Here is a 23,569-nt window from a genome sequence, read left to right on the forward strand (position 1 = left end):
ACTGTAATTCCTTCATTATAATTCTTCTGCAGCACAGGTAAGCAGACCCTGGCCTTTTTTTTTTTTACTAAAACCCTGAGATCCATCAACTAGGGCCTGATTAAAAAGGCATATTTTAAGAATTAAAGAATTCTGAGCCCAGTAATTTGTTTTGAGTACCAGAACTTGACTGAGCTCTCAGTCCTTCTACACCAAAATCCACGCCTCGTCATCAATTCCCTCCCCAACCCCAGACACAGTTTCCTTCATTTCAGCAGCACAAATGGGAGGTGGTGATGTCATTTTATTGTTGCCGTGGTTAAATAATTGTGAGTCAGAAATCCTTGTCAATCTACTTCAAATTACCCAGAGATCTACTGGTAGAGCCAGATCTACATGCAGCCCACCCCTTATGTTCTGTCACACCATGCAATATAATACAGAGAATGTATTGCAAAGCCAAATCTGCAGCCATATTGGGACCATCCGTATTTTATTTTTTCTGGATTGCTACTCCCAGACGTTCACACTGGTTAGTCTGCCCTTGAAAGCCCTCTTAATATCTTCGCAGTGTCCTTGTGACATCAGTGTTTGTGACATGCTTACAACAAAATTAATAATCCCCAGCCTGAGCGTTCATTTGCTCTTGTAGCAAGTCTTAGGGCTAATCAGCGGCAAATTATGCAAACTTAATGTTGCTTTAATTAATTTCTGCCATGAAACCTATAATTACCAATTACAAGCTGATATCTAGCCATCTTTTTCTAGCGTATGCAGTTCTCGGCTTCAATTAAAGCTTTCTACTTTTTAATTGGAGGAGCTCTCTGATATAAAACATTTCGGGCAAACCAGTTTGAAGCTTAGGCAAATGCGCCTGTGCTGTGGCTACCACAGCATTCTGCAAACAGCTTGCGTCGTGATTATTGTATGACAAATTAATCGTTGTCTTATGAAAGTGTGAAAAGGAAAAGGATATTCAGCATATGTCGTGCATGCACCATGCTGGGTATCAGAAATGTAGCGATGGAAGAGAATATGGGTACCCTGCGGGGGGTGGGGGGTGGCCACCATAGCTTTGTGTTCATAAGATTTAGTGATGCTAGTTCTGAGGGCGGCTCATGCTCTGTTGGAGGGCAGGAGGCCTAGCTTATCTCATGCTGTGGACTTGGCGGGTGCGCACAGCAGGCTCACATTAGATGTCGGTGCTTGTTTTCCTTAATCTAAATCCCTGGCCTTAGACTTTTTGAGTCCTAGTACAAGATTAGATTAGGTGTGGCAGTTTATTATGTAGTCGGGAGAAAATGTTTTCGTTACTGTGGAAGAAGGATGAGAATGGAGAGGTGAGGAGAACAGATTTATTACTCCATTTAAAGAATTCAGCTGCTTTTGTTTCTGGGCAGTGGTACAATTAATAACACTCCATTTTAAATAAAAGTGACTTTTGCAGAGCCAGTTTTACCCCACAGGGTGTCTTGGATGGGGCCTTGTACTCCTCATGCTTTGCTACCTTTCCGCTGTTTTTTTTTTTTTTTTTGGTGTGGGAGGAAACAAAAACATTTTTTCACTTTTGCTGCTGGTGGTGCTGAACATTTTTAAGGATTGGAGTGGAAGGGCAGCTTCCACTGGTACAGATGCCACTATGAAATGCAAACGTCTCATCTTTCAATATGGATTGGTCTGACATTTTCCTTTATCTACTCATTTGTTTTTTCAAACCATGGCATTTGTGAATTCATTACATGAAACTCGTTTTTCTTTTCTTTTCCCAAACAGGTCTGCTTTTATACAGAGTGTTATAGCCCAGTGCCTTGTAGAGCTATCTTCTGTTAGAAGCACATTTAGGTTCAGCATACAAGGACCTGATGGGACAGTCTACATCTTGGTAAGTTGCAGATCCATAACATTTTTTGTACAAAGATATCCAGTGTAGTAACTCCAAATCTTTGCAGTCTATTTGATGGCCAAGGATGGACAAATCTGTCAGTTCACTTTCTCCCACATGCAATTTTTTTAAATCTCAGATTCTTTATCCCATTCATGTATTTGTGGATTTATTTATTTATCTATTACATTTCTATTCTGCCCAATAGCTGAAGGTCTCTGGGTGGTCCACAACACATTTTGTAAGTTCTTATGAAAAACCGAACCAAATTAAATTCTTACCTACCTGCACTGGCAAAATTCAGTAGGTAAAGCTAGTCCCATTTTGGAGAGGACCGTGTTGTATCTGCCTGTCATATATCTTCTGTTAAAGATGGGGAGCCTGTCAGAAAAAAGAAATGGCAACTGTAATTCAGCCCCACAAACCAGTTGTAGTGTGTCAGTGTGGTGTAGTGGTTAGAGTGTTAGACAGGGACTTGGGAGATGAAGTTTCTAGTTCCAACTCAGCCATGAAACTCACTGGGTGGCTTTCGGTCAGTCACCAACTCTGAGCGTAACCTACCTTACAGAGTTGTTGTAAGGGTAAAATGGAGGGGTCGATGACCACACACGTCACCTTGGGTTCCTTTCAAGAGGAAAAAAGTCCGGATATAAATGTAATAAATAAACAAACAAAGTTGAACGCACAGGGATTCAAACCTACACGTTCAAGAGGAAAGATAGCCTTCCCCAGTGTCTTGCTGTCCAGGGGTTTGGACTGCACTTCCATCATCCTTGGTTATGGTGGCTGGGGCTGATGAAAGTTGTAGTGCTGGAGGGTACCATGTTGAATAAGAGTGAACTAGGCATTCAACCAGGACTGACAAATCGGTCAGTTTTGCTTTCTCCCACAGTCAGTAATACTTACTCAGTATGTTAAAATGTCAGGTTCTTTCCATCTCATTCATGGAGAGATTTGGGTACAATGCTTTCCAAAAATAAACCAGATAAAATTCTCGCCCATTCATATTGATATCTTTAGCTTGTCACCTTTGCCAAACAGGCTTGTTTTAGTCTTTCCAGTATTCATAGCCTTATAACGTTATCCTATACAAACTAACCTGGGAGTAAGTCTTCCTTCTGTGTAAGCTACTGTGTGAGCTACATCCTAAAACTGCACAATCAGGGTTCTTTACAAATGGGAATTTTCCCTCATCTGCTCCCCTCCTCCATCACCAATGCATTTCCCCCATCCCCCAGTCTGCTCCGGGGAATCCTCCAACTCTCTGTCACAGATTGGGGGAGGAGCTATAGAGGTAAAGAGAATCCATTCTGCCAGCAGAGCCTATTCCACTGGCAGATGGACACAACTGGATGCAAATCTTAGTCTTTAAGGGGTTACTAGCCTTGTATAGGATTGCACTGTAAGAGTATTCCGATAGAAATGTTAATAGGTACTTAAAATTCTTGCCACATTCCCACTGCAAGGGAAGTCAGGGTTTCATTTTCATTTTCTAAGTAACATCATGCATTTGCAGAAATTTGTCTTTTTTAGTAGGCAGACCTGACTTCTTTGCATGAGCAGTTCATTACATTGGGGATTTAAGGCTGTAATTCTAAATAGAGTACCGGGGAGGAAGTCCCATTGAATTCAATGAGACTTACTTTTGGATAGACCTGCATAGGATTAGGCTGTAAATCATAATTTGGGGGCTCCTGGACTTCAAAGTTTCATTTCTCTTTAAGTCCATGTGCATAGGTGTGGCCTCCATTTGTGCATGGAAAAAGTAGACCAGATCTTGGAAAGAATATGTGGATTGGACTCTATTTTCAAAATGTAACTTGCTTCCTATTTGCAGATGTGGCTACTGAATTCTGACACATTGTTGATGCAGTCTTCAGGAAACTTGGCATCCAGCAGTGTTTTTACACTGCTTGAACATGACAGGTCATCTGATCCAAGGTTTTCAGAGATCCGGAAAGCCATTAAAGTTCTTTACTATCCCTGCGTTAAAAACAGAAATAAGGAGTAAGTACCAACTGTACACATATCTTTTACGAAACACTGGAGTTGCTTATGTTCTTTATTGCTAGAGCTTCTTTAATATGGAATATAACTCAAACTATGCATCTTCTATACACGCCAGTGAGATCTACTTCCAAAATATTTTGTTTCATCTAACTTTAAAATTAGATAAAAATATTACTGCCCTCATAATGTTTGGCCAAAATAAGCTGTGCAAGTTCTGAAACAAATAAATGCTTAGCTGTTCTATCAGCAATTAAAGGAGTCATAGTATTATCTTTTCTTACACTTCTGAATTTGGAAATACACCTTCCATAAACGTACAGTAAGTAAGATGATACCTCTATCTCTAGAAAGCTGGCCTTTCAAACTACTGGTCTTATTTTAATTTTTAAAAAATCGAAGTGCTTTTTAGTTTTGCATCAGCCCCTCCGTGCCTCACAAATCATCTCTGTGGGCTACCTTTCCTTTAAAAAAATTAAGCATTAAAAATACACCCATTCATTTCTTAACCGCCTCCCCCTGCCCCGAGGGGTTTGCCTCCTGTCTTTTATTTAATAGCTCAGCAGTACTAGTCCATATGACATCCCCGGAGCTCTGCTTTTCTTGCAAAGGCAAAATGCAACTTATATCTGCTAAGCTGTATAGAGATGGTGAAATTGTCTGGCTGGTAAGTTTAAGGCTCCTCTTGAGCCTCAAGAGAAGAAGCTGCAAGCCCCCTTGAGAGGCACTTGGAACGGATCAGCATGTCAAGTTTGCCTTTTCTAATCAGCCTCCTTACTCTGCTTTGCTGTTTCTACCAGCCCAGTTACCTTAGAGGCTTTTCTTCTCTTGAGCGGTTGAGTGCACAACCATGGCGTGCACACACACACACACACACACACTCACACTTCTGTGTTTGCAGGCAGATGTGAACAGCCATGGGGCAGGGGTTGACTAAATTGTGCTACCTGTACTTAACACAAAAATTCTCATCACAGTCAATCATGTAACTGCATTATTTTTTAGCAGTAGTGCCTAGGTTTTTGAAGTGTGTTTTTAGTGCTATGACATAGAAAAACCCAATAAATTGGACATGGAACTGCTCAAGATAGAAAGGGTGTGTGGATCAGAGACCTATGCCATTTAAGAAGAGGATGGACCTCCATCTTCCAGGGATGTTATAATTGCAAGATTCCTGCACTGAGCATAGGTCTAGATGGAGCTCTAAGTGTCCTTCCAACTCTAAAATTCTGCGGGAGCCTCTGGTTCATATCCTGGCTTATCCATGAAGCTCATTGTGTGATCTTGGGACATTCTCTCTCTCATATTAACCTACACTGTGAAACATGAGTTGCACAAGCACCTTCATGTGAAACATTGATTTCAAGCATAATCAATAACATTTCCCACTTTTAAAGTTACCATTTTTTACTCTTATTTGGACAGCATCTTGGGCAAGAATGGTGACACAAAAATTCCTAGGCAAACTACTTATTATTTATTTCATTTCATTTCTGTACTGCCCCATAGCCAGCCCTGGATTAACCTTTAAGTAATATAAGCATGTGCTTTGGACACTAAGGGAAGGGGAGGCACCACAGAGTACCATAGCTGTAGCCATCTAATTTTAAGGAATTCCAGATTAAAAATCATTTTCAATAAATTTTTGCATTTGCATTTTCCCCTTATAACAGTTTTATTAAAAATGCATAAAACAGTGATGATTTTTTTTTAAAAAAATTCTGTTGCCCTAATTATAAGTAAGTAATTGGCTTATATTGCTTGCTGCTATTTAGTGTTAAATAAATATAATAAAAAACAGTTTATATTTAATATAGTTGTGTATTCTGGCGTGGGGGATGGCCTTGAAGAAAACTGAGTTTTATGTCTTATTTCACCTTCAGCACTTACTGAGTCTTAATATCTTGCCAGCGAAGTAATGGAATGGCCAAGGGGGCACCATTATTGGGCTGTGCTTAGGGCATCAGCTGGCCTTAATCCGGCCCTGCCCATAGCCAAAGCTCTCTGGATGGTTTACAACAATTCATAAAGCAATATAATACATCATTAAAAAAGGATAAAATACACCATAAAAAATTAAATATCCAAAATTTAAAACAATTTAGACAGCTAAAAACAGTTTCTAAGAGGCTTTACTTGAGGTGTATTGAATTCATTCCTGTCAATAATTTTTGGCAGAAAAATTATATTAAGTCAGGGAAGGGTTTTAGCTTGGTGGAAGAACACATGATTTGCATGCAAGGTGTTCCAGGTTCCACCCTCGGCATCTTCAGTTAGGAAAGACACCTGCCTCAAACCCTGGATTGCTGCTGTCAGTCAACGTACCAAGGTAAATGGACCAATGGTCTGATCACAGTATAAGGCAGCTTTCTTTGTTCCTCAGTCATGGAAGATGGTGAACTGAATTCTCAGTTTGTTCTTGATTGATTTGTAATCTTCCAAGTTTCGTTGTTGAACTTGAGGCACCCAAATTAAAACCTGGGTGCCTCTAGTCATCTCAAGGAAGGTTTAGAACATTTCCCCCCTTTTCAGACATATATACAGAGCAGTGGAGGCCAGTGGCTCTGATTTTGGTAGAGCTGACTATCCTTCTTGGTTTTTAGTCAGAACATGCCAGAACTCTAAAGGAACTATCCAACGTGCTCCTTTAGAGTTTTGGCTGGTTCTGACTAAAACCCAGAATGAATTTACAACCGCACTGAAATTGGAGCCACCAGCCTCCATTAATACAGAGTACACTTAGATGTGGTAGCATGTAAAGCTGCACTTTTGTTTCTCTTTCATTTTAGCATGTGTATTTTGGTGGAGCTCAGTCGGGATCCTACTGTGAAAGGTTGATTACCTATCATAGTAGGATCTGACTGAGGATAAGCTCCACCAAAATATTGCACCAAGCTGTGCAAAGAAACCTTTATGAGGTAAAGTTTCCACAAGGACAACTTATTTTCTAATATCCAGCAGGATCTTAACATTTCACCCCATTACTTCTGGGTAATTTGCATTTGTTCTCTATCCTTAGCTTCTGCCTCACAGAAATGTTTACTCGGCTGTTGAATATGATTTTAAATACTAGGTCCTGGTTCAAGGACTGCTCTGGAGTCTCTCTCACCTTAGTAGTCTTTGGCCACAGTCCCCAGCATCAATTGGACTTAATTTCCAAATAGTATGCTTAGAATGTTTTTTTATTATTATTATTATTTACAAGGAAATAGATCTAGCTTCGCACTGTTGGGAATAGCCCTTACGTTGATACAGCAAAAGCTCCGAAAACACATGGTTGTGTTGGACTCATTGGACTCATTGTGTTGGACAACACATTTCTTAATAGTGGTTTTAGAACTCCACGGTGGAGTTGTTACAGCACCATTGAGAAATGTGTTGTCTGGAGGGAAAACTCCACCCCACAGTGCAGTTCTGTTGAAAACACTCCACCCTGAATATCCATGCTGTGCAGAGGAGAGTTCCGTGTTGTCTGGTGGCCTCCATGGAGTTTCTTGCTGCATTGAGTGGAGTTTTCCCCATGGGCTACAGAGTTCCCTGGCTAGAGCGGCCAAAGTGCCACTCTAGGGAGAGCTGGGATTGTTTTTTTGCAGCAATGGCTGATGGAATAGCATTGGGAGGAACTGGGGGAGGAGAGAAGGTGGAGGAACTATCAATCAAACATCGCATTGAGTTTTTCTCTACTCCACGGTAGCCCACATTCACACAACAGTGGAGTCGGAACATGTTGTGTGGTGAGTACCTCCTAAAAACTCCACCATTGAGTGGAGTTTTCACACTGTGTAGAGAAAAGTGTTGTGTGAACTGAGCCATTGCATCTGCCTGGTCTGAGTGAAACACCCCTAAGCACAGCCCCTGCTATGGCTCACCCCTATAGCTCCCTATGGAAGATGTCTTCCCACTCTATTCCCCTGAGGGAGAGCAGGCATTTTAACTCTGTCTCTCAGCCTTTAGTTTGATACAGCAAAGCCTTCAAACAAACCTACACAGTGGTCAGAGACCTGGACGCATTGTACTTGCCCTGTCTGAGTGAAGTCATGCCCACTGGCCCTTCTAGGCATGGCCCTTCACAGGTGCACCCAAGTAGTCCCTTAAAGGAGGGGTCTGCCCACTCTGTTCTCTTGAAGTATGGGAGCACCCCACAGTAGAGGTGAGGGGGCAAGTGTATATCTGTATCCTTTGACCTATTGATCTACCCTGACTTCGAACTGAATTCATCACAAAATATGCACTGGTTAGTGAAGTTTGCCCATAGCGAATGAAAATGTTGGAGGGATTCTGACCATTCACCTGAGGGGGGAGAGGCTGCCCCACAACAAGGGTGATGGGCAGGCATGTAACTGCATTCTTCTGCGTACTCTTCTCCCCTGTCTTCTGACTGTATGGACTGCAAAAAATGTGCTGGTTAAGGGAAGACATATCCTCTAGTGGCTAAGATTTTACTGCAGGCTTCAGCCATGTGGACACTTTGGACGTATTAAAATTAATGTATTTTTAAAACAGAACCCCAAGGTACATGCCCCTAAGGTCCCCTCAGTACACATGCCAAGATTCGGGTATCTAGTTTTCACAGTCTTGGAGCTAGAGCATAGATGGACACACATTCTCTTTTATTACGACAGATTTTATGCTATTTATAGGCCATCCAAACCAGACATTCTCTGGGTAGGTTAAAACAAGAACAAAAAGTTACAACAACCAAATCCAGCCAATAAACAGCAACTATAGTTTACAAACAGAGCAGAGGGTCACAACTCTGCAGCACTGAATTAACTCAAAGCACAAAAGTGGCGTTTGTCTCTAGCAGCCTTTCGTGGGGTTGTTTTTTCTCTCTGCAGATTGTTCTGAGCCTGCTGCTGTTGTGTTCACATCAATAGACCCTATTGATCTGGTGCAGACATACGACAGGAGGAAGTATAGCACTCTCAATACGTGTGCTATTTCTTTTAGACTCTAAGCTGCCCATGGAACTGTATTAGGAATAAAGCTACTCCAGTTTTTAAACCTTTATTTATCAGTAACATTTGTATCCTGCTCTTCCTTCAGAGAGTTCAGAGTGGCTTATATATGGTTACCAGGCAGTCTCCCATCTAGGTAGTTCTCAGATCTGCACAATTTTGGAAGTAGAACTGCGGCATGTGCCTTCAGACCATTTTCTGGGGGGGGGTTCTTTAGTCAAGCTGCTCCTTTTTCTTATGGCTTTTTCACTTTTACAGAGAGATCTCAGCCAATCAGGGAACACGTAGTGAACACAATGAGGTCAAGATGTTACATAGTCAATTACATTTGGCAACCTGCTATCTTCATTAAAGTGGGTGAAGCTCACCTAGGTGAAAGCAAGGTTTCTTGGCATATCCTAGCCAATCAGGTCAATGTTTCCAAAATAAGCAAACATATTTGTTTTGCTTTGTTCCTTTTGCAGAGATCCACAAAAGATTTCCAAATGTGGTCATAAAGTCACTCCACCCTCTTCTGGCTAGATTTGACAGCATAGCTTGCTTTGATTCAGTTTGCAGGCTAATGAGACCCAAAGACTCAGGCAAAGACTCCTGAGTCCTCCGGTTATCAAAAAGCCTTGGTCCTTCTCTATACAACCATTATTGCCATGATCCTTTACTCCAAAGTGTAAGTAAGCTATACTTCCCCTGCCCTCAGTGGTTCATATTTTGGATACTGAAGATCCTTCTTGCTCATGGTAATCTTTTGAGAAATCACTTTGAAACTTACAGAATAGCTTTACCAACTGGCTGGCAAAGATCTATTTGTGCCCAGCTAAATCCCATCTCAGGCAAGGTCACAGATAAACTCAAATGACCTGTCACATGGGCATTCTATATCTGCATAATGGAGGGAATGAGGCCTACCCAGTAAAGTTGTCTTTTTTCACTGTGCAAGTTTTTGCCCATAATGAAGGTGCTTCCAGAAACTCATTTTTGCAATACTGCATACCATAAAACTTAATGACAAATGTTACATTTATTGCTCATTTTTAATGAGAGAACTTATTAAGAAGGGAATGTGGGCTCTTTGTGTTCTTGGTGTTTGTAAATCTCCCAGCAATTAGTAAGCACGTTTGTAATTTGAAAAGATATTATGGAGGATTTCAAATATCAAGTTTTTAATCCATTGAAAGGCATTAGTGATCTCCGGAAACATTATGTATTCAAAAGACAGAGTTAGATACTCTAATGAGAGTTCTGATGCTCTTTTTATTCTGCTTGCTTCTGCAGTACAGAAAGCAGTACAAGTCGCTTTTGTCCAAATCCCCTTTTGATTTTGTCGGAAATGTTCTTGCACCATTAGTAGGAATTGTAAGTCAGGACATCTCTTGGGTATCAGTGGGATAATAAATCCCACAGAAATCAAAGCTATTTAAATTTACATTGGAAATACTGTGCCAACAAGAACAGACTTGGGATGTAAGGACTGTACTGTAGTGGACGAGAGTGCTGTGAAAATACACAAGGACAATTAAAAGTTAAGTTAGTGGTCTGGCGTTTTGTAAATGGCAGACCAGCTCCCTCGCTACAGTTGAAAGCTAGCCCTTGACACACACGTGTGTGTGTGTGTGTGTGTGTGTGTGTGTGTGTGTGTGTTTAAAGGTTAACAGTGAAGTTTCACCATTGGGTATCTTTGCTAAAAATGAAAAACGTTTGGGGGAAATTATTCATTACAAATAATTTATTATAATTTTTACAATAACATTGTCATTAAACTACAAAAACAAAAAGGTAGCAGATAAAAACAAAACTAATAACACCAAGTTGATAGGGAAAAACGTGTAAAACAATAATCCAATTAAAGGGGTGGGACCAAATATTACCCAAAAGGCCACAAAATGCCATTAAAAGACTTAAGAAACAGGATTGACTGTGCCTTAAAGGTGGTATTGGAGGTGCCAGGTGAATATGCCTGGGAAAGAAATTCCACTACTTGGATGTCACTGCTGAAAAGGCCATTTTCCTGAACCTTGGAAGGTGAGGACAGTTAACAAAGAAAGTTGATGAGCTGAGAAGGCAGTATTTCAGATACCCCATAGAACTGGTAGCCAGTGAAGATCTTTTATATTGGCATAATCTACTTGTGGCACTCAGGCCCAGTTAACAGTCTGACTAATGCTTTTTGAACCGGTTGTAGTTTCCACATGCTCTTCAAGGGTAGTTCCATTACAATTACCTACAGCGATGTTGGTGCTGAAAACTTCTCCTTGCTGTGCTGGTTTTCTGCATGCAGGGTGTGTGTGTGTGTGCTTGTGTGTGTGTACATTCTAATGTGCATCCCCCTGCAGCCTGGACTAGTTCAGTCCCTGAAAGCTAAACCATTAGACTTTGAGCTGATCCTTTTGCATCTTCTTACCATAATTATTGGGCTAAATGTTACACGAAAGAAATAGATTTATACTCTTCAGATTGTAAAACTACAAGGCTTATTTGCCTCAGAGATGGGGGGAAAAAACGTGATTGCAGTTTCATTAGCAAAATGGCTAAGCTCCCTGATAGTTGGACATTTGCCTTTGTAATTTTGTTTACTTAAAAATGAGATTATTATGCCTGAAAATAATCTATGCTTAGCCACAGTCTGCAATGATTTGTCATAATTGGCTGCTTTACATCCATTTCAAAAAACTAGGCACATGAATTTCGACAATCTCTTCCCTAAGGCTATATTACTCAGCCTGAGTTCAAACTGCTAGGTCGACATTTTTTCTTGTCCAAACTCGTAAAAATTTTATGAGGTGACTTTAACAAGGCCCATTGGGATTTGGGATTATTTATCTTAAGCTCTTATTAAAGAAAAAAAGGTTTTTTCTATGTTTAGCCAGGTAAAGCAAAGCTCCTTTCTCAGAGGCTGTACTGTTGTTTTAGGAGTAAATAAGATTTGACAGAGAGTATCAGGAATCAAGGAGAGAAGGTTTTTTCTTCTTTTTCTCCTGTGCTAAATATATTTTGCCAAGATAAGTGTTAACTGTGACAACATATCCCAGAATGCTAAGGCTATTTCTCTAGATTAGAGAGAAGAACAAACTGCTTTTTTTGCCAGGAAATAGTGAGTTCTGATAAGTAGAAAGTGATGCACCTAGAGAAGAATTACCTCCATAATGCTCATACAGCATTGGCTATTGAATGAGCTACTACTAATCAATAAAGTAACACAGGAAACATGATAAGACTTGAAAAGGCCATCTTACTGTGTTGCTGAAAAAGGAAAACCTACAAAGGAATATCTTACTCTTTCTCTCTCTCTCCCCCCCTTCCCAAGGAAAGCATAGAAATACAGACATATTCTAATGCCACTGTATCAGGCTTCCCCAACCTGGTCCCCCAAATGTTTTGGAAGGCACCAGGTAGGGGCAGGCTGTCCTATAAAAAGCTAATGTGCATTCAACAGCTTGAGCTCCGTGCAGTCCTAGTCAGTTTATGACTCAGCTTGACATCATATCAAACTTTGATTTAGTATGGTGTGGCATGAGTCTGAATTAGCTTAGCATTGTTTGTGATCAGCCAGCAATCCATAATCAGAAACTCTAGCTTAAAGAGGGTTTGCAAATCATGGCTTGTGGTAATTGCTAAACCATAGTTTCTCCCTTTCTGGAGCCAGCTGTACCACAGAAACAGTATTACAGTATAGATGGAAAATGAAAAAAAAATTGGAGTTCTAAACCAAGGTTTGACTGTATAGAAGGTGAAATCATGGTTTGTGTTCCAAACAAACCATGGTTTAGTTTGATGTCTAATTCAAATCTGTGTCAGAAGGCATATAGAAGTACTGAGAATATAGCTTTAAAACAAGGGTGGGCAAGTTGTGATCCTCCAGATATTGTTGGATTGCAGCTCCCATGAGCCCTCACAATTGGCTTTACTGACTAGGGCTGATAGTTATTGCGGTCCAATAACATCTGGAGAGACACAGGTTGTCCACTCCTATTTATAGAGATTAGGATTTTTCATTTTGGAGAAGAAACAGGTCAGAAGAGGGATTGGGAACATTCTTACATAAAACAGCTAATGATTTAACACCACAGCCCAGAAATGTTAGAATATTTACAATACAGGATTAACCAAATGAACGTTTAAAATTGCTGTATAATCACTAACCACATAAAACTAGCTCATGAAATCTACTATGATTTATAATAATATTCTTAGATGTTTATATGGTTTAGTTAAGCTTCGTTTGTTTGAGATTTTGTTCTATTCCATTCATAGCATCAAACTATCATTGTGGTATGATTGTATCAAACTATCATAACTTTTAAACTTCATTCTGGTGATGTTTCTACTTACATGAAAATAATGTCCCATCAGAATGTTTCCAAGTTAATATGATTCCCCTCCCCTCATTATACTATATAGATGTCACTGAAATCCCAGGAAGAAAACTCAGAATTTCCTGAAATTAAGTATATAGCTCTTTGCTAACATGGAAAAGTAACAGTAGGCCAATACCTTTATGAAGGCCAACTAATAAACTGATTTATTTGTAAACTTGTTTGTGGTTTACTATGAAGAGTGGAATATGAATTCAATAAATAATAAACTAAAGGGTCACAAAGTAGTAAGCAATATTTAATATACCACAGTACTGTTCTTCTGGCTAGGTGTTAAGCAAAAAAAAAAGAAGCTTTTAAAGCTTTACTTAATATTTATCTAAAACTAATTTCCAGCTTTGGAAATTAATTTTAAACTCCCCCATCCCTCTTTATTTCTGCTCTCTGCCTTACAAGGAACAGAGGTGCTGTCTTAGCACTGAAAGCAGTTCAGAATAACTGCCGGATGTTATATTTTCTTTACAAATGTAGGAACAACAACTGTTGTCTCTGGCCCAGTAGGTCTCGGTGAAACCTGAACCTGTTTCACACCCAGCACAATCTCACCTATTAAGTCTGCATGGCATCATCCACACTTCATCTTAAGACTCTTATAAATACAAACCACGGTTGTGTGTTTCCTCCATCGGGCTCAGCTTCTCCTTTCTCCTGCTGCTTTTGTTTGCTTGTTTAACATCCAGCCTGAAGAATAGTTCCAGGGAACCTGAGCTTGATAGTCTGGTGATAGTTTTGTTGCTCCTAATAAAGGTATTGCCTTAATGTTAATTTGGGGCTTTCTCCTAATAAGCCAGTGTGGCTGCCTGCAATTTTGGTTTGGTGACTTGGACAGATTTCATTTGAGGGAGCGAGCATGCAGCAACAATAAATAATTGTCGAGACCTGAAGCGGAAAGCTTCTGGTTAGCAGGCGGAGAGGAGAAAATCCATAATACTGCATTGTTGTTTGAAATCCCTTTGGGCTACGAGCTTCTCCAAAAGAGATGAATTTTTATAAAGTCGGCGTTAGCTTATTTTCCACCAAAGCTGATGTGTCTTTGGTGGTGGTTTGTTTTGTTTTATTAAACCCGCCACACACCTCCACCGTAATGGGGCCCTATTCATCAGTGTTTCAACATTGCCTGCTCTGAAAGGCTGCGTAATGAGCATCTCTTGAAAGAAATGGTATTCTTCATCATACATCACTCTGCAGGGAGTGTAGATACAGGGCAGGCTGCCAAAGTGTGAGGAATACAAGAGCACCACCATTGTTTAGTCCAATGCTCCAGCATATAAACCCATATAACTGTCAAGCCTTTGACTGAAGTTCAAGTGGTTTACAAATACTTGAGGGCTATTCTTCCTTATACAGTCCAACGGTGCAGGAGAGCTTTGCCCAAGGATCCGATTGACAAAAGGCTTGAGCTTTTGCAGCAACAGATGCTGTGAGGCCACATAAGCCCAGACAATTAGGAGGTAGAGTTGTCTCACAGAGGCAGCAACCTCTTTGGGCTGCCTTCTCTGCACATGGACACAGGCTGGTCACCAGCCACTTGCCACTGTATTGCCTTCTCCCTCTTAAGGAGGGATCATGGACAGTACATTGTATTCACTTCGGCTGTCCTGACAGTCCAATGGCGTGAAGTCACTGCACATGCAGTAGCTATGGCGAGGGTTTTAGATACGATGGATTTGTCACTGGTCACCCACCGGCACTGCACAGATTATTTTTCAGTAAGCCTGGAGGGTTTCCATCTAGGTATCCATGTACTGGGGCAGCCTTCCCCAACCCGGAGCCTTTCATACGTGCTGTACTACAGTTCCCATCATCCCCAGCCAGCCTGAACCTTGGAAAGGTGGAGTTGCAGTCCATCACATCTGGAGGTCATCAGGGTTCCTGTATTGAGCAGGGGCTTGGATTCGATGGCCTTATAGGCCCCTTCCAACTCTACTATTCTATGAGTCTAGGTTGGGGAAGGCTGTACTAGGGGCAAAGAGTTTGTATAAGGCAGCTCTTAAAATGTCCAAAGACCCTTACAATCATGCATTTCCTTAATGAACCTTGGTTCTGGTAGGCTAATATATTTATTTCCACATTTCAGATTGATGTGGGGGGATAGCGAAGTAGTGGCTTGCTTGGGGCCACATCCTAAATCAGTGGTTTAGCTGAGATTTGAACCGGAGACTACTAATAGCCTCTGCACTGGACCAAACGTGCTGTTTTACGTTCATTTTATCAACTGTACAGTTAGTGCCTTAATGAATATTAAGGAATATTAAGGAATTGCAAGGGAAATACTACCCAGAAGATAAGTGTTACAAATAATTGCCACATACTCTTTACTGCGGTCGAGAGCAGTGTGCTTTATTAAGCTGTGCCGTTCTTCTAGCTAACCTGCAGCTGTTCAACTAGCAAAGTAACTGATCAAGATGCCTCCGATTTCCTTCTCTTTGCAGTAGCTGATGTAAGTAATCACTCTTTGTAGTCTTACCCAGAACCCAATATCTTTCTGCCTTTCATTAAGATATGAATTTTCAGAAGCTGTGGTTGAAATGCAATAGCCCTGGCCTTTGTTCAATGAGCAGAGCAATTAAAAATGAAAGAAAACCCCCTTTAAAGCATTTTTTCCCTGAGAGCTATTTGGGGCTCCTTTAATGAGATGCTCTCTGACTCACTGCTGAGATGGTTGTAGATTGCATTGTGCTCTGGACCTGAATAAGTAACTTTTTGCATTGAGTAGGTATTAATGAGCAACTACCGCTGGCTTCTCTCTGTGCTCAGCAGGAGCTGTGCCTCTGCACTTTATTCCCATGGAGGATCCACATTTGAGAAGTGACCGAACTTTATAAAACATGATCCTTGCATCTAAGCTGCATATAGATCTCCCAGGAGAGGGAGAAACATGGACAGGCAAATTCCAGAAGGGGCGTTGTGTGTTAGTGCCAAAAGGGAGATTACTTTAAATCTATTTCTAACCGCTATGTCTTCTCCCCCTGCTCTGCCCCAGGGCCCTTGACCGAGATTTTAAAAGCCCCTCTGAGAGCTCATGCTAGGGTCTTGATCCAAGTCAGGGGCCCTGAGCCTGCAATAGAGTAAACATGTAACAAAATAAATAAATAAATAAATAAATAAATAATAATAATAATAATAATAATAATAATAATAATAATAATAATAATACACAGCAACACAAATTAAAAGTAATATCTGTTTTGGCTCCCAGTCTCTTTTAGTAAAGAAACAGCAGTGCCATACAGCACCTTAGATACTAAGATGTGCAGACAAGAACTATACAGTAGTTCATCTTTACATTGCCCATGTGGGCCCCCATTTTGATCCTGTTCAGACAACACACTAAGCCACGGTGCTTAAGCATTTTGAGCTAACCGTTAGGACATGTGTCGCGCGAGCCATTCCCAACCATGGTGGCTACATATACACATTTTAAACATGCTCGCTGTTCATTTTCTGCAAAAGGCTTAGCAGCCTAACCATGGCTTAGCATGTTGACTGAACAGGACTTATATCAGTACTGTAGGTTTTTCTCACATTCCTGTGATTCCTAGCTTAATTTACTCTTGCTTCATTTGTCTTTCATTTATTTATTTAGGTATTTATTGCGTAGCCAAAGCTCTCTGGGAGGTTCACAAAAGTTAAAACCATCAGACACAAATCATAGTATAAAACAAACAACAGTATAAAACAAGCAACAGTATTTCATCATACACTTCCCCCTCCCCCCACATAAACACATATCAGGAGATTGAATCTCAATAACTTGTCCTTTAGGGATGTATGGACAGAGTTTGCTTGATAACCAGTTACTTCAGAACCCATGAGATGTAATAAGGTTTGGTCTTGGGAGATCTGACTTCAGTTCTCTCCTCATGTTCAGGTTGCATCTATGTGGGCCAAGTTCCTATACTTGACAACGTGTATGGGTTTGTTAGGATAGCGTAACCCCCCAAGCAAGTCCTCTCTTCTCCTCTGACAACTACTCTCCCAAGCCTTTCCCCACCTTCATTTGGAGCCATTCTTTCATAGGACTTCTCTCCCTTTCTCTCCGCTTTCTTTCACCCCTCTTAGGTGGCTCTCACCAGGCTTTTTACTTCCCCACCCTTCCTGGGCTGTGGCTCCATTCATCAGTTCCTGTGCTCCATCCTGATGGGTTGTGCTGCCTGTTTCCCCATTTCCAGGCCATCCCCGTTGCTAGCAGTTTCTGTGAATGACATCCACTCTTGCTATTGGCAGCTGAGTGGGTTCCCCATGAGTATTGACCGGCTCGTTTTTCCAGGGCCACAGACGAAGCGTGCTGTATACGTAAATGCAAAATAATGGTGGTGATTGATCTCCTTGAAACACATCTGTGTAGTACAGTCCCTTGCAATAAACGATGTAGGCCACAAATCTTAACATAATTTAGTCAGATATCATTACTTGTTTATCACATTTGCTTAAACCCCTTCCCTTTAAGAACTCCAGGTAGCATACATGAGGTTATCCACCAGAACCATGAGAATTAAGTTGGGCCAGAAATGTTGAACCTCAGGCTTGTGGGCCAAATTTGGCCCATCTGGTCTCCCTGATGGCCACACACCCTTCTCCTGGCCCTAATTCTTACCCTCTGACTGCTGAAAGTTTGGTAGTTGTCCAGGTTTGTGTAGGTTGAAATGCCTCCCCTAAGGCTTAGTTTCTAGCAGTAAAAGCTTTAAGCTATAATATGCAAGCATTTGGGGACATTTTTAGAGTTTTGTTCCTGCCCCTTTTGCCTTTGGAGTGCAGCCTCCAAGAGCTTCTCCAAAATTGAATTTGGCCCTCAGACAGAAAAAGGCTCAACCTCCTGGATTAGGTTCATTGCTTAATGAAGCTCCAAATTTTATGCTCCAAGCTCCACACAATATCCACTATACTACACCATTTTCAGTAGCTAGGTTTGGGATTGCAGTCTTACCATTTAGATACTGGTGACAGACAGAGAGCGGCTAACATCTTTGTGACGATTTTGTGGCCTTTCAGAAGCATCTGTATGGCTGCTGCTGTTGGAAACAGAATGCTGGACTAGATATATTCTTAGTCTGGTCTAGCAAGGCGATGAGTATGCTAATCAATTGCCAGGTAATCGATATGAGGCTTTAACAGGTACAAGTTATATCAATCACCTAGTGCTGTATAGATTAGCCTCTTTATAAGCGAAAAAGTACCGTAGAGTGCTTCATTTATTGGAAGTTTGAATTCCCTATGTATAAATAAATAACAAGACTTCTGGTTATTTTCTAGCCTTGCTGACGCATGGGGAAATGACTTTGGAGTACATCCTCTGACATTTCCATCAAAAACTTGTTTGGAACTGCTGCTGATACTGTCTCAGAGTAATGCTTCGCTGCCGCTTTCCCTTCGCTGGATGGATTGTTTCCAGGTAAAGGATCTTTCATATTCTGCTAATGTTACAAGAGAAGACTTTAGAATCAAGATTGTTGTTTAAAACCAAAAGTTAACATACCAGGACACTGAACCTTAGTTTGATCCTTGTTTGATATCCCAGTTTGTTAACTAGTCATAGTTTGTAGAAACCATGGTTTCCCATGTCTGGATGAAACGGATGACTGTGGCTTGTTACAAACCATGCTTGGAAGCTTTAAACATCCCCCCTCATGCACAAAGGAGGGGAGGGGTGGAATGCTGGAGTCTGAGGTTTGCTAAAGTTCATGAACATAATAAACCATAACAGCCCTTAGTGTGTTGCTTTTGTCAGATTTTTACAAAGAAAGATAGCTGTTGCAAAGATCTGGTGTCCCAGTTTTTAAGCTGAAATAAATATGAATGCTCATTTACTGTGGTTAAAATAAGGATCCAAAAGATGTGGCCACGACTTCAAATTATATGTCAAGATGTGTGAGACAGTCAACGACAACATGGAGAGTGATTGCTAGGCTTCCGGCAGTGCATAATTGTGACAATGTAATACAAGCCAAGGTAGGAAATAGAGACAAAAATTCATGAGTAACTTGTGTTAGAACTAAGATGTGACTCATGCTGCTTGCATACTATGACAACTCAGTAACTGAGGGTGAGTTTACATAATCATATACCATTTTTACTCTACAAGGTTTATACAGTCATTTTTGACATTCAAAACTCTCCTTTCTGTAACTTTCTTCTGATGTTCTCCCAAGATTGAACTTTATTGTGAAGACACCCAATGAAGTGAAGTTTGTATTTTGAAATAATTAAACTTGGTTTCCTCTTTGAAAGCAGTTTGAATCCTAGCCTAGCCTGGCTATGTAGGGGACGCCTTCAGAAGAAAGCCAAGCCAGATGTGAATGAGGAGAAAAGTTCACCACATGGTGTCATTTGACAGCAAACGTGAGAAGTACAGACTCATCAGTTTGAAGCAAAAGGGAGAGCGGAATAGCACGCTACTAGTGCAGTACAGGGATGGGTGAAGAAAAATGTTGAGTACAAAACAGGCTGCAAAAGGCTTGTATTAAAGAATATGAGCTGGATGTTATTAAAGATAAATATTTCCCTGCATCTTGATTTAAGGGTGCCAGTTTAGAGCAACCGAAATTAGATAAAGTTCATATCATCTAATTGTTCCACCTGGAATATGACAAAGGTTTATAATTCAGTGGTAGAACACCTGCTTTGCACATACAATATCCCTTATTCAGTCCGTGGCATCTCAGGAAGCAAGGCTGGGCGTGGTGTGGGGTGGGTGGGCGGAAGAAACGCTACCTGAGACCTTGGAGAGCAGTAGTGGGCTAGATGGGCCCATAATCTGTCAGTTTAGAATATATATATATATATATATATATATATATATATATTTAAAGATGGCTTTGACCCCAAGTGAGTATATATACGGCAGACTACAACGGCAGTCTCCATTTGCCAGCCTGAAGTCAGCATCCCAGTGTAGCTTGGCCCTGTCAAAAGTTCTAGAGATCCCACTCGTCCGGCTGTGCACATCCCCACTCTGGCCTGGAACAAGTGTCTGAACACTTTCCGTGGAGAGAGTTCCAGGACACTGCTATGTTCCTCTCTTTTTTTCTTTTGTGGAAAACAGTACTGATGTTGTACAGTACTGCATTGTGGGACAAGAACATGGACTTTCTTTCATTATTTGAAGGCTGCATTAGCCTCGGTGAATGGACCTCTTTCAGCTCTGCACAGCTGCTTAGCTTCCATGCACACCACACACTTCTCTTGATATTGGGTGCTTGACATTTTAAAGTGGGTAGCAGTCTATGCTATGAATTTAGGCATTGCTCTTAATTGCGGATATAAAGAGAATGGTTACTTGGCTGTATTTTTTCTAATAATACATTTCCGAGATATTTTGCTTGTCATCAGATCGCCCCTATGTACTGTAACTGAATGGTGTGTTGGTACCAGCTATAAATAAAGGAAATCAATCCATATACTGGTCTTGTACATAAGGCGAGCATTCTGATTATCTGATTTGAGATTAATGTGTTTACTGTTCCAAGCATAGATAAGCTTTCCCTAGTCTGTTGGAAGTTATGTAAATATAATCAATTTTGGTGGTGTCTTGATGTGTCTGTGTAATAAGACTTCATAATATCTGGTAGGGGAAGGAACTTTACGACTGAATAAAAAACTCGGTTATGAAGGCTGCTTGGAAAAGAATGCATAGAGTGTAGTCTGCTACGGTTGTTCATGAGCCACTAGGCTTCTAGCGTCTGGTTAATAGCTGCAGTTTTAGCTGTTTTGTTGGGATTTTATTTTCCCCCTCGCCCCCCCCCCCCCTCCGGCTATCCTGGGCATTTTTGGAAAGTTGGTATATAAGTTTTATAAATAAAAAAATAAATGCAGAAGTGAGATGCCGTGGCCACAGTTTGCTAGAAAAGTGGAATACAAATTTAACATAAGCAAAACAAGTGTGGGGTTGTTTGCTTTTTTGGCCAAAATACTTCGAAAGTGGCTGGGAGCCAAATTGCTACGTAGGAGCAGCCAGAAGGTCTCATGTGAACTTCTCGTAGCTCTTTCCTCAAACAGTAGACCGCCCCGCCGTACTATAGTCTAAACTGCTTTTGAAACATCCACAGATTTCAAAGGCAGTTAGAAGATTAATTAGTCTAAATCCTCAAGCTTACATTTCCTTCACCTTCCCTTGTCTCCTGGCTTTCATCTGTTGCCTACTTTGGACCCTTCCTTCAGACAGCTGATGGTCTCAGTGCTCTTTACATTCCCTACCTTTTGGCATCACTTTCAAGTTGACAGCCTGTCTCACAAAGCCATTCTTCTCCCATGGGCCTGTCTGAAGTTATAATCTCAAACTGGCAAATATTTTGATGACTTTGCTCCCTGAGCACCTGGAATGTTCACAGATATTCCATGCTATCACATTGGCTCAGCCAATCAGTGCAAGAAGGGCTCAGGTGCAAGAAGGTCCCACTGCCACAAGCAGAACAATACATAAATGTCTCATGGAGTGGGGTTGGGAGTACTGTTCAAGAATTGCAAGTTTAAAGCCAAATAGATTTTTTTTTAATGAGGAAAGAATGGAAAGAGCTGGCTGTTCAAGTGTAGATGGAAATGCTGAGCTGGATGCAGATCCATACAGTCTCTTCATAGATACTTCAGTATTGTTTCCAGTCCTGATAAAACTTTTAGTCCATTTCCATCTGTTTAGGCTACTATCTGACAAAAAGTAAAAAAGACAAACTGCAGATGAGATAACATGTTGACCTAATTCACACATCATGCTAACCCATGGTTTATTTAACCCATGGGTTGTTGAATTCTGGGTTGTTGTGATGTATGAAAACCCAGCCACATTAAGAAACCATAGTTTATTAACCACTAACAACCCCCCCCCCAAAATAACCCATGGTTTATTGTTAGGTTATGAACTCCATGGGTGGTTGTTGCATGTGAACTCAGAAATGTGGGTTGTTCATAGGTTGTTTCACACTGCTACAAAGATGCCAGGCAAGTGTGGTAAACCCCCCAGCTAGTTTATATGCCAGTAGTACATTGCCACAAAGATGTTTGGGATATAGGGAGGGAGGGGGCAAAGGGGGAGGAAAATAAATAGCCCAGGAATTGAGAAAACAAATCACAGTTTGTTCTACTGTTTACAAGACAAGCCCTGGGTAAGGCAGCAAACCATGGTTTTATATGTTTAAATAAACCATGGATTAGTGCTATGTGCAATCCAAGTTCTATTCCTCTCAACTCCGGTATCTTAAAAGGGTTGTGTGTCTTTAAAAGTAAAATCCACAACTATACAGTTCTGATGCAACTGGCAGTAACACTGCTTACTATAATCTAATATATAAAGTAAAAGTTGCCCTTTGGTACATTGGCTTCATATTTCTCGCTTGAAGGAGCTAATGCACATGTAAGTTCCCAGTCTTGCTAGCTTTAAAAAGTGATGAAAATTATAGCCTTTAGAACATTATCTTCTCCCCCACCCCCCCCACCCCGGTTTCATGCACCCATAAAAGAAAACAACTATGGTCTATTTAACTCTGGCAATCCTGGCCTGTTTCACTTTGCAACCTTCAGAATTGATGTCTGACGGATATTAAAGTAGAATGCTTGTTTTTTCCGCAACAGCAGAGCTGAGAGAAATGTGCTAAAACAGCCTAATGTACCATCATAAATATCCAGTATCTAAGGAGTTATAGGGTTGTAGGTTGTTGTTGTTTTCTGTGTTCCTAGAGACAAAAAGAGTCACAATGATGTTAGCAAAACACCAGCTGAGATTGCTTGTCACTTTAAAGCATCTCCTTGTACTAACTGTTTTGTGCCATAAGTCCTAAAGTTCAGCTATTTGGGTCCAACTTCTTATGCTGCAAAACTGAGCAGTGTGATAAACATTCATATTACTGGCAAATAGAACTTATAGGTTTCTTTGACATGTTTTCTCTGCTTTGAACAGGACAGTGTTTCATAACTGATTTTTAATAATAATACACCAAGCAAACATACATGGAACTGGAATAAGCAAGTGGCCAGTTTTTAAAGGACAGAGAACCTGAAAGGTTAGGTGACTCTGCCCAGATTTTGGGGCGGTATATGGATTCAACAGGCCTTAGCTTAGGACCCTGCTTTTCAAATTCACTTAACATATTGACCTGGTTCACACTATCATTCAAAGCTAGGAACAAGCTGATTGCCATCAAATGAAGTGCAGAGCTGGAGGAGGAGGAGCAGAGGGCATCCCAAGACCCAGTCCTCTTTTTCGCTGCTCTTCCCAAGCGCCTCCATAGCCCTTTCAAGCAAGCCATGCAGAACCCACTCTGCCATCTTTGGATGTCACAGCAGGCTGTCCTGAACAACCTAGCAACAAGCTATAGATTCTCAGGGTGGCTTGTTCATGAAAAAGAAGCCATCTTGAGGAAACTGTGTTTTTGCGGCAACAGACT

General features: G+C 40.9%; 1 protein-coding gene across 1 annotated transcript in view; it reads left to right on the forward strand.

Moving 5' to 3' along the window:
• Positions 1-23,569, forward strand: part of UBE3D (ubiquitin protein ligase E3D) — a 72,775-nt gene that overhangs the window by 13,748 nt on the left and 35,458 nt on the right. The window contains exons 7-9 of the mRNA XM_063125466.1: positions 1,753-1,861; positions 3,699-3,868; positions 18,450-18,588. Of these exons, the coding sequence (XP_062981536.1) occupies positions 1,753-1,861; positions 3,699-3,868; positions 18,450-18,588 (418 nt within the window). The remainder of the gene's footprint in view (positions 1-1,752; positions 1,862-3,698; positions 3,869-18,449; positions 18,589-23,569) is intronic.

The sequence above is a fragment of the Elgaria multicarinata genome, chromosome 4, assembly GCF_023053635.1.
Source record: "Elgaria multicarinata webbii isolate HBS135686 ecotype San Diego chromosome 4, rElgMul1.1.pri, whole genome shotgun sequence".
NCBI classification, from domain to species: Eukaryota; Metazoa; Chordata; class Lepidosauria; order Squamata; family Anguidae; genus Elgaria; species Elgaria multicarinata.